This window comes from Mchenga conophoros, linkage group LG9, assembly GCF_057382185.1.
Source record: "Mchenga conophoros isolate Kocher_MC1m ecotype Shallow Benthic linkage group LG9, M_conophoros_male_GT1.1, whole genome shotgun sequence".
NCBI lineage: Eukaryota > Metazoa > Chordata > Actinopteri > Cichliformes > Cichlidae > Mchenga > Mchenga conophoros.
The window spans coordinates 13,251,067-13,263,488 of NC_140534.1; the positions used below are offsets into that span (position 1 = coordinate 13,251,067).

The following is a 12,422-nucleotide window of genomic DNA, read 5'->3' on the forward strand; positions in this document are numbered from 1 at the left end:
TGTCGAAGCTTGATTCGTTTGGCTAGAGTCACGTGATCAGTGACGTCCGAAGCTTCATTTAGAACCTAACTGCTTCGGTATCTGATTCAATGGTTTATAAGGAAGCGAATCATTCACGGGATTTGTGGAGTGTTTTGATGGTGACAGATAGCGAACCACTGATCATTCCACTGAGAGATTTGGAGCCAGCGAGGAATAGAGGAGGTTCTGTTGTGTGGGAGAATTTTGAGTTGATTTTTGTCAATCGGGTGGGTTTTACAGCTTTGTGTTCTTGTTGTTTGCTTTTGTTTTGTGCGTGTTTATTATATCTGAAAACGGGAAAAAGGTAAAATGTCAAAAATCTGCTTCCATAATATAAATATCATTAAATAACTTTAGACAAACTTCCACTCGACTCTTTACATGTAATGTTGTAAAAATATATATTTTATTGTTTAATTAATCTGAAAATGTTAGTCTGCCAAATGTGCAGCAATTTAATCTATTTATTCTCTTTAGCTGATAGTTGGTGGGGCCCAGGTAGACTGTAAAACTGCATCTCTACCAGTTTCTCTGCACTCCAGCCTCCTCTGTTCCATGTGAAGGGATTTTCCTTAAGGCAGGATAAATGATCTCCACGAAAAGGAACAGGTTCGGCCATCGCACACTAGAACAAATTCTCTTTTTAAATAAAAATGAATAAGGGCTACCTTAAATGCATCATGTTTTTAATTTGCAATTTCATAAGCATTTTTCCTTTCCATTTCACAATCAATTCTGCCCCCAGGTCAAAAATATGTCTGGGAAAATTTCCCTAATATAATATTATTTATAAATACACCTGTCTAGCGATTAATTGCATAAGTGAAAAAAAGATAGGCTGTGCGTCTCTATGGAAGCTCTCAAGACTAGCTGGAAAGTCTATCAGAGAGCAGTAAAGGCTGCCAAGTACTCCTGTTTTTCTCAACTTATTGCTGCCAGCTCGCATAACCCTCGTGTTCTATATAACACTATAAATTCTGTACTTAATCCGGAAGGCTATATTCTTTTGCACTCTTCTGCGGTTATGTGCAATAAGTTTCTTAATTATTTTGTGGAAAAGGTTGCTAGTTTGAGACCTCCGACTCTACCTATTGCTGACCCAGCCATGCATGGTTCTTGCTCAAGTCTGTTCTCTGCTTTTCTACCAATTGTTTTATCTGATTTAGAGAAACTTGTGTTGAATGCTAAACCGTGTGGCTCTCCAAATGACGTTGTTCCTCCCCGTTTTCTTAAAAAGGTATTTCCTATCATCGGACCACATATTCTGAACATTATTAATACTAGTCTTTTGTCTGGTCAAGTACCTAGGGAATTTAAGCATGCAGTCATACATCCTTTACTTAAGAAACCAGGCTTAGATAGTTCAGTCATATCAAATTTTAGACCGATCTCTAAGCTTCCCTTTCTTAGTAAGATTCTGGAAAGGATTGTTTATACTCAGTTGATGGACTACTTGAATGACTCTAAATTGTCAGAAATCTTTCAGTCCGGCTTTAAGCCATTCCACAGCACGGAGACAGCCCTCGTAAAAGTTATGAATGACATCCTGATAGCGACAGACCGTGGTAAATATGCAGTGCTGGTCTTGTTGGACATGACAGCTGCATTTGACACTGTGGATCACGATTTGCTGATCTCCCGCTCACAGCACGGTGTGGGAATTACTGGTTCGGCACTTTTGTGGTTAAAGTCCTATATTTTAAATAGGACATTTTGTGTTAAGTTGGGGTCGGCTTCATCCTCTGTGGCCCCTCTGCTTTGGGGTGTTCCACAGGGATCTATTCTTGGGCCGTTATTGTTTTCATTGTACCTCTTGCCCCTTGGCGCGATTTTCCAAAAGCATAAAGTGCCATTCCATCTATACGCAGATGACTGCCAGCTCTACTTACCTCTTAGTCATTCTGATAGTCTCCCAACTGGACCTCTGCTTGACTGCCTTACTGATGTCAAAGCATGGATGGCAAACAACTTTTTAAATTTTAATGATCGGAAGACAGAAGCAATTTTATTTGGCCCAAATCGTTCTTCTCATACTCTGGATGTTGATCTTGCAGCTTTGACTTCCCAACTAAAGAGTTCGATCACAAATCTCGGAGTTAAAATTGATTCTGCACTCACCTTTGATGACCATGTAAACGGGGTGGTAAAATCAGCATTTTATCACCTCAGACGTTTATCAAAGGTTAAGCCCTTTCTTTCCAAGCGTGACTTGGAAAGCGTTATTCATGCCTTTATTATCTCACGTTTAGATTATTGTAATTCTCTTTTAACAGGGGTTGGGCAGGGCACTTTGTCACGCTTGCAATTAGTGCAAAATGCTGCGGCACGATTTTTAACTGGTAGAAGAAAATTTGATCACATCACTCCGATTTTAGCCTCTTTACACTGGCTTCCAATTGAATTCAGGATCCGTTTTAAAGTCCTTTTATTGGCTTTTAAATCTCTAAATGGTCTGGCACCTGTTTATTTGTCTGATTTGTTGAAGCCCCACATCCCCACTCGTTCCCTTCGGTCAGCTGAGCAGTTGCTGCTTTCGGTCCCAAAGTCACGGCTGAAACTTAGAGGAGACCGAGCGTTCTCTGTTGCCGCGCCGATGCTTTGGAATAACCTTCCTCTCCATATTAGACAGGCTACATCAGTGCCAGTTTTTAAGTCTTTATTAAAAACCTATTTTTATTCCCTGGCTTTTAACTCTGTGGGTAACTGACATTTTTATTTTATTTTATTTTATTTTAATTTTTTTAATTGTTTTTAACTTTATTGCTATGTCTATTACTATGTGCATATTAGTATTGTACAGCACTTTGGTCTACCAGGTGTGTTTTTAAAGTGCTATATAAATAAATAAATGATGATGATGATGAAGTGCATGGAGGCAGGACCTCAGAGCAGAAGCATACTCCATAATGTGTTGTACATTATATATATATATATATATATATATATATATATATATATATATATATATATATATATATATATATAACGTGGTATTTTTCAATTATTGTATTTACTAACATCAAGAAGTCACAAGCAAAGGAAGACCACACCATGGTGCATGTTTAAACAAGGAGAGTTTACTGGTCAAAACTATTTATTAAACAAATAAAACACGTTTTTTTTAACCACCAAAAAATACACGTTCAAAGCAACACAACAGCGGCCCAATATCAGACAAAACTCCACTCTGTAGAGTGGGCAATCATAATGAAGCAGTTGGTTTTATTTTGTGGATTCAAGCTGCTCTTTGTATTTTTGGCCACCAGATGTCACCAGAGAGGACTGTGTTGAAAAGCTTCGAGTAATGAACCGTTTTTCAATACAAGCTTCAGTGCTTCAGAAAGCTTCATTTGGCCATCACTAGCGACAGGACTTAGTGCCACTCAATCTTTGATTTTAGTTATTTTTTGCTGTGTTTTACTTGCATCTACTAGAAAGAGCGCGTGTAGACACAAAACATTATTTTATTTTATATGCTAGAATGTCGTGATTCGGCTGTGTGGCAGGAAGTGGACCCAAACGCAAGCTCACAGAAGCAGGAATGAACTCAAAACACAGCTTTATTGCTGGAGGGAAACAGCGAAACAAACTGATAAGAAACTACACTGGGAAGCAATACACTAGCACACAGAGAAACACACGGCCATGAATGGGGGAGAATGCGACACTAAACAGAGGGAGACGCGGACATAAATACACAGAGGTTTAACGAGGGAGGTGGGAGCACACGGGGAACACAGCTGACACAGATAATCATAACGAGACAGGGCAGGAGCAACACAACATGACGCATACTGACGGGAGACTGTCAAAGTAAAACAGGAAGTACACAGAGGCGCAGACAGGAGGAGAGAGGGAGCACGGGGAGAGCACAGACATAATGGGCTGGGGAAAACATTAAATGAAACACGAGGGGAAACGAGGGCTCACAGATACACAGATAGGCACACAGGGGGTAAAAGTCACAAGGGGAAATCAAATAAGGAACAAAATAAAAAAAATCATGAAACTAAGAATGCTGGGCCAACATGGCCCAGGATCATGACATAGAATATGCAGAAAATGGGTTTAAATGTCTTCAAGTCAAAGACAGTTGCATATAATTACATTTTTTTAAAAGATTAAAACTCATAAAACTATTTTTAAAAAGAGGCTTTCCATTTGATTCAATTTTATATGATAGATTATGCATAAAAAACATAATTGGCCTGAAAGGTCTGTTGCTTTATTCAGGTTGAGTATAATTTTTTTAAAAGTAACTAAGCAACTAAATACTTTTGAAAATTAGTAATCAGTAAAATAATGGGGTTACTTTTTGGAGAAGTAATCAGTAATTAGTTACTAATTACTTTTTTCAAGTAACTTGACCAACACTTTATATAAGTACCAGTCACTTTACCGTTCCCTGCTGAACTGCTGCAACTTCTATTTACGCATATTTAATATCATAAGAGATCAAAATCTGAAACCAGCCGTATGAAATTACTACAGGAGGGTGAACATAAAAAAAGCTTTTTTTTACTTCACTGAATTGTTCGGCAGTGACTATGACACATTTTCATTTAAAGGCTCCACATTCATATTTCATTCTTTATAGTTTGTAAACGCATACTTCTCATTTTTTCTTCACCTCAGCGTAGAGTTCCTCTTGGCCATGAGCTCTCAGTGTTAAGCTGTTTTCTGGCTTGTTGACTTTCACCTGTGCGTACACCGTATCCTGCTGCTGTCCTCTGTCCTGCACTGAGTCAGAGGATGCTTCAAATGCCAGCTTAGAGAAGCTGACCTCTCCATAATGGATGTTTTCTTCCTCTTTTTCTGTGTTATTTGCTGGCCCTTCAACAACCTGCTCTTCGTGAGGTTGAATCTATGAAATAAGCAAAGTAAAATCTGTGATTTAGACCTATAGAGTCCATTCTTAATCATGTTTTTAGACATTTGAAAGCATGTGACTAGGTGGCTGTTTACAATCATGTAAACAGCTACAGAGTTCAGTATTGTCTTACCCAAGTCTGTTGTTGAGTTTGACGCGTTGACTTTAACCACCTGGACGACATAAGAGGCAATAAAAATTTATCTGTTTATGTTGAATATATGTGTGAGTAGATTTCAGCTTGATGAAAAAAAAACATTTTAAAGTGCAGCTAAAATATCACAGTTAAATATCATGTCTTCTAATGTGATGTCTGATACTTACCAAAGAAAGATTATCAAACAAATGAGTAAGATGATCCTAGAGATTCCTCCAAGAAGTAGGACCAGCGTGGAGTGATTGTTCTGCTTTCCTGGTACATGAAAAATAAACTCTGTGTGAGTCGAACAATATATAATAATGTGGAGTTAAAGATACCCTTGTTAAAGTTGTTTTGGTTACATTATCGTCAAGTTTCAGTGTACCAATGTTATTAATAGATCAACAAGGAAAACCTAAAAGATAAATGGGAGAAAAGCATGGCATTAGTGGCTTCAGCCTTTATCTTTACCTCCAACAGTCACATGAATCTCTCCTGATGTCTGATTACCCAGATCATTAGTGGCCACACAGTAATAAACTCCTCCATCTGTTACATTGAAGCTGTAAATCTCTCCTTCAGATACTTTCACAGCTCCATCTCTGCTCTTCTTGAACCAGGTGAAGCTGCTGACTGGAGGTTTGGCTCTGCTGGAGCAGGTCAGGTTCACCCAGCTGCCTGCTGACACCAAACCTGATGGACTGATGGATGCTGAGGTGTCTTTAGGAGCATCTGAAGAAAAAAGAATATCCCATAGATCAAACTCTGACTGTCACCACTCACACTGATCAGTGTGCTCACAAGCATTATGATTCCCACAGTCTTCACTATAGTGAAGACACCAACCAGATTTCTGTAATGCAAGAAATTAGAGCAAAGAAAACTTTTTGAAGTAACAGAAGAAATGTTTAATAGTAAATAAGACCATTTAAAACGAATCAAAGTGATGGAAATGTTTACTTTTAAACAACAGTGTAAAGGATGTTGCAGTAAAAAACTTGTATCTTTAATGTTTAAAAGCTGAATTAATGCACTGTGAGAGATGAAGTATAATCTTGATTTTTATCAAATAAAATTCAGTATCTTATAAAGCAAACTTCTTTTTATCCTCTCTCATAAAGTATATCACAAAGAAAACTAGAAAAGAAGGAAAATGGAATTTAGAGGATTCAAGATGGCTGCTAGGGTGCAGACACACAGCTTGGCAGGTCCTCTGCTTTTTCAAAAAAAAAAAAACATCTAAAAAAAAATCATCTAAAAACCCCTGGATATTGATATCAGCTTGTTTTTTTTATACATTTTTATCTTCTGTGGAGTTTGACATGTCCAAGAAAGCAGGATAATTATACCATTTTCCCAGCCAAATGGAGTCAACATCTTTTGTTCACAAGATTCTTGGATTTTGGTCATGCTAGACCACCCCCAGGTAAACATGAACAATTAAATACACCACAATTGTCCCTGGAGATTCTGAAACTTGTTCTGATGGTACTTTTGGCTGGTGATATAGAACTAAATCCTGGACCTAATTCAAACATTAGTGATTTGGACTGGCTACAGCTAATTAGGCTAGTTAGCCTATGGGCACAGCTGTCTCTGCATTGCTTCCCACCTCAACTAACTGTGCTCCAACCACCGTCCCAGTTAGTAAGGCTACATCTGCAACTAATAGTGTTTACGCCCCTGTTGTCCGGGCCTCCGCTTCTGCTGTTTGGGTTACCACCTCAGTTGCTTGGGAATACGCCTCATTTGCTTGGGTTTCTGCCTCGGCTGCCTGGGCCGCCTCAGTTGCCTGGGTTTCTTCATCAGCTGCCTGGGCCTCCATTTCAGCTGCCTGGGCCGCCATCTCGGCTGCCTGGGCTTCCACCTCAGCTGCCTGGGTTTCAGTCTTGGCTGCCTGGGCCTACACCTCAGCTGCCTGGGCCTCCACGTCAGCTGCTCGGGCCTCCACCTCGGCTGCCTGGGCCTCCACCTCGGCTGCCTGGGCTTCCACCTGCTGTACCCCAACTACAGTCTCCGATAAAGGGTTTCTCATCATTAAATGCTCATAGCATTGTCAACAAAAGGACAAGAAATCCTGCTATTAAAAGTTACAGAGGAACAATGATCTGCAAGACACTAAAAATAAACCAAAGGGGCTTCTATGTGGACACGTTAACATTCGCAGTATGTTACCAAAGCATGAGCAACTGGAACATATTCTAAGCAATTCCAATATTTCTATTTTGGGTATCTCTGAATCTTGGCTCACAAGTTCTTCTCCTGAGTCTGCGGTTGTCTTTCCAGAGTACACAGTATTCAGAAGGGATAGAATTGGAACAAGAGGAGGAGGAATACTTATGTATGTAAAAAACACACCTGGATTGCTCTTTACTTAGTTCACCAATAGATGTTGAAATAGGACATATTTCTGTTAAAATCACTCTTTCCCCAGAAATGTCATTTACGTTGATCTGTTTATATCGCCCTCCTTCCGCAAAGAATATTTTTTATGAACAAGTACAGATATTACTTAAATATCATACTATAAATAATAAGTCTAATGAAATAATTGTAATGGGAGATTTTAATGTCAACTGGGACTGTTAAAAGAACAGAAAAACACTCAAGGACATAATGGAGACTTTAAACTTTACTCAACACATTGAACAACCCACAAGAATAACGAGACACTCTAGAACTAAAATAGATGTGTTTTTCAGCAATAAGCCCGAGCAAATTATTAAATCTTATAATTTTATCACTGGTATTTCAGACCACAATTGTATATTATTTTCTAGAAAACTTTTAAAATCACGGGTTAAGAATCACTTTCATAGTTCATCTAATAGGAGATCCTTTTATGAATTTATACCAAGAAGTCAGCAACAAAAGTAGCAGAAGCATTAGCATCAGCTAACTGGGAGCGTTTATTGTGTAGTGAAGATCCACAATTCTGCAGCAGTCACTTCACTGACACTGTCAAGGATGTTATATCGACATACTCCATTAGAGGTCGACAAAAAATAAAGACATCTAATCTGCCCTGGTTAACTCTCTCAGGCTCAAATTAAGTTTTTGAGAATACCTGCAGTGGTACTTCTGAGTAAAAAAACTCATAAAATATGGATGTGGGGTAATCAGGTTGTTAGCTTTTACTTGTTGCAAATCTGCAATGCCCTTGAGAGGGTTAAACAAAGAGTGGAAGAATCTAATGAAAACAAGAGATCAATTACTAAAGCAGTTCCTGAAAACAGGTCTAACTCTAGATAGACAGAGATTTGCTTCAATGCGGAACAAAGTAACAAGAAGTTTGAGTACAAGCCAAAGCAAATTTTTTTATAAATGTAATTGAAAGAGCCAAAGGTAATGGTAAAATTATCTGGCAACACTTAAATAAATTACTTGGCCATCATTCAAACAAAAGCAAAAATACACTTGAACTTTATGTAAATAACTCTATTGTTAGAGAGCCTCTATCTATTACCATTAACTGAAACACTTTCTTTATTTCATCTGTTAAGGAAATCAGTCAGAGCTTTGACTCAGTCGTATGCTCTGATAGTGTGAATGATGCTGTCAAAATTTGTTCTCCATTACTCATATTTCAGACACTGAAGTTGCTAAACTAATTACAGGTTTAAAACAATCTAAAGCACTTGACGTATATGGTATTAACACAAATTTCCTAAAGGAACATATGAATTTGCTTGTACGTCCAACAACTCATGTTTTGAATATGTCTTTCGAACACTCCATTGTTCCAACAGATTGGAAAATTGCTGCAGTTACACCAATTTTCAAAGCAGGTGTGAAGACTGATATGGCTAATTATCACCCCATAAGCATACTCCCGGTCATATCTAAAATAGCTGAGAAGTGGGTGGTTAAACTCCTCACTGCTCACCTAGAAAACACCCATTGCAGTTTGGCTTTCGGGCACATCACTCTACAGATACTGCAAATAGTGTCCAGCAGGTGGCAAAAGATCTTACAGCTGCTTTAGCATTAATGCATAGCTGGCTGGAGGACTCATGCCTAATGTTGAACACCTCAAAAACTGTCTGCATGTATTTTTCAAAACACCCCTTAAACTTGAAGCAGTCAAACACATTCCTGCATGGAGTAGAGCTTGAATTACCTCCAGAACTTAAATATCTTGGGGTCATTCTAGACCCAACATTATCCTTCAAGAGTCACATAAATAAAGTGTCCCAGGTACTTAAATTTAATAATCGAAATTTTAATCATATACGTAATAATTTAAAGATGAATGTTGCAAAAACTTCGTCCTGGTCACTTGCTTGTCCAACAACACTTAAAACTATTGAAAACATTTATAAAAAGGAGTTTAAAACTACTTGACAAAAACACGACTTCCCACCACCACTGTCATGTGTTAAAAAAAACATAAATTACTGAACTTCAATAACTTAGTGAAACTTAAAAGAGTGTGTTTAATATATAAAGTCTTACACTCCCTTGCTCCACCACCACTAAAGCAGTTCATTAGGCATAAAGAAAGCTCAGACAGGACCACTCGAGCTACAACCTGAGGAGACTTGTTTCCTTTCTGTCCAGGGTGGCCATCTGTGGAACAGTCTTCCTCAATCCATTAGAGAATGCTCGACGTTCAACTTGTTTAAGGCACAGGTTAAAAACTGGTTATGGACAAATCAGGTGTGTGATCATGTATAAGTTTTATAGTTTTAATGTTTTATTTGGGAATAAAATGGTGTGTATGCGTGAGTTTGGTGATGGAGTTTTTATTATGAATGAATTATGATTTTTTATGAATTATTATGTCTATTTTTTTATGTTTTATGGACAACAGATGGAAATTAGCCCTTGGCTATAATCTGGTATGTTTACATTCAAGTATTTTTTTTACATGTATATTCATTAACATACACTGTCCTAAATAAATAAATGAAATAAATTTTTTAAAAATAACTGGTGAGTAATTTTACCTCCAACAGTCATGTTAATCTCTGCTGATGTCTGATTACCCAGATGATTAGTGGCCACACAGTAATAAACTCCTCCATCTGTTACATTGAAGCTGTAAATCTCTCCTTCAGATACTTTCACAGCTCCATCTCTGCTCTTCTTTAACCAGGTGAAGCTGCTGACTGGAGGTTTGGCTCTGCTGGAGCAGGTCAGGTTCACCCAGCTGCCTGCTGACACCAAAGCTGATGGACTGATGGATGCTGAGGTGTCTTTAGGAGCATCTGGAGAAATAAATTATATCCCATAAATCATGTTGTCATATGGGATTCAGTTCAGCAACAAACTCTGATTGTCTTACATGAAACACTGAGAGTCTCTTCTGTCTCTGCTGTCTTGGTGTCTTTTCCTTGGGTCACAGGATATCTGGCAGAGCAGCTGATCTTCTTTCCATCATGTGTGTCTGACAGAGTGATGTTCTGCTGGATTTTAGTTGTAAAGCTTCCATCTGTGTTTTGCTCTATTTTGTTGTGAGAGTCTTGTTGGAGATTCCAGGTGAGTTGAGGAGGGGAGTGTGGACAGGGAGTGAGAGCTGAGCAGGTTATAGTGACAGACTCCTTCTCCTTCAGATCACCTGGGATTGTAATATTGGGCCTCCAAGGAGAGTCTGTGGTTTCACATACATATTCATTATATTTGCTCAACAGATATTGATTATAATCAAACAATACATCAAAGTCCTGAATGAAGGTTTATTAATAGGCAAAACAAAATACTGGAAAAACAAAAACAAAACACTATTACCTCTGACTGTTATTTGAAGAGGATCACAAGCAGCTGTTGCCTTGAATGGTTCACTCTCTACTCTGAAGAAGTATGTGTCTGTGTATGTGGTGGTTAAATTAGAAAACAGAGTGGTGCAGTCTCTCTGACTCAGGTTCCCAGTAATACTCATTGGATAGATGCTAACTGCTCCACTACTGTTGAAGATCACATTGTTTGGATATTTGCCAAATTGGTATTTATTTTTAATCCACACTCCAAAGGTTTTTCTTGTGCTGATAAATTTCTGTTCATCTTTGGGTCTGAAGCTACATGGGATTTGCAAACAAGATCCACTCAGTGCTTCCAGTTTCTTTGATGCATTTATGGAGAGGTCTGTTTTATTAGGACAATCAGCCAAAGCATCTGTAAATACAATTTAATTATTAATCAATTCACAAATTAATCTTAGTTGACTACATGTTTCTTTATGCCCAAACACAACTTTACAAACAATTTATTTAGGGAGTTAATATTTTTGTATGTGAATATTTTCTTGTAAAATTAAACATTTAGCTGATAATCCAGCGATAACAGGAACATTTCAGCCACCATCTGCTGTTTGGATGTAAAATGAAAATATTCATAATCAGAGTTTCAACACTTGTCTATTGTAATGCTTGAAAGTGCCAACACTTAAAACACCACTTAAAACATTTTAATTTAAAGTCAGCACAAACCGTAGCTCCATGTTTTCTTTGTTACTACATGAAGTTCATGATGTAAAATTACTCTAATAATGCCTTTAAAATAACTGAAATACTCACCTGAAACAAAGAGGACAATCAGTAACATGCTGACTGTCTCCATGTTCACACACAGACTACTCTACTGCCTGGATTAAAAAAAAAAGACAATTTCACGTATGAAGCTCTAACACTGTACTTTTTTTTTTAGTGTTTTCGATTTGTACATCTCTTGTTTTCTTTTCTTGTAGTGCTATGTTGAAATAAAGAAAAATGTAACACAAAGCAGTAAAACTAAAACATCAGTAAATAAAATTACTTTACATGTACCTGTCAATGTAGTAAAAGAAATATAAAAAGTTACTGAATAAAAGCAATAAAATGTTTCCTTACCAAACAAGCCCAACTGTAGTCTTATCACTTTACAGTTTTAGAAGAATTACAGTGAACTATGTTGCCCAACCAATGTTAGAAAGAAGGAAGTACAGAAAGAGAACATGCTGTTTATGTGCATTAAAGTCACAAAGCTGTTGTAGGCGTCACCTGATGCCTCTGAGAAAAAGTCTTCAGTTCTGCTGCATACTGTGATAGAGGAAGGCAGACAGTACATTTAAAGACACAAATTACCTACACACCCTCAAAGACCTCTTTATTCACTTTAGTTTTTTTCAAGCTTGCAAACTTTTATAGAATATATTAATCAACATGAAATAATTATTGATTACTAGGAATTATATACACATGTATGTAGAAAACACAAATGATGCAGAAAGGATAAGTAAGATACCAATTTCCTGAAAAGTGATTTTTTTTTTATTCACTTTCCTTGTTTCATTAAAAATGCATGTTTATGTTATTAAATACATTTCATATATTCATTTGGTGGAAATTTTTAGCTGATATTTACTCTCATGAATCGACACAAAAGACTTTGTTGACCAACTTCCTCAAAATCCAG

General features: G+C 37.5%; 1 protein-coding gene across 1 annotated transcript; it reads right to left on the reverse strand.

Annotated features, from left to right (window-relative positions):
- Positions 1 to 3,138: 3,138 nt before the first annotated feature.
- Positions 3,139 to 11,913, reverse strand: LOC146566945 (myelin-associated glycoprotein-like). Its single transcript, XM_085286545.1, has 8 exons — positions 11,546 to 11,913; positions 10,761 to 11,144; positions 10,318 to 10,623; positions 9,980 to 10,240; positions 5,502 to 5,762; positions 5,216 to 5,303; positions 5,025 to 5,064; positions 3,139 to 4,885 (listed from the first exon to the last, which is right to left on the reverse strand). The coding sequence occupies exons 1-8, from the start codon at positions 11,586 to 11,588 to the stop codon at positions 4,637 to 4,639; spliced, it is 1,632 nt and encodes a 543-aa protein (XP_085142671.1). The 5' UTR covers positions 11,589 to 11,913; the 3' UTR covers positions 3,139 to 4,636.
- Positions 11,914 to 12,422: the final 509 nt, after the last annotated feature.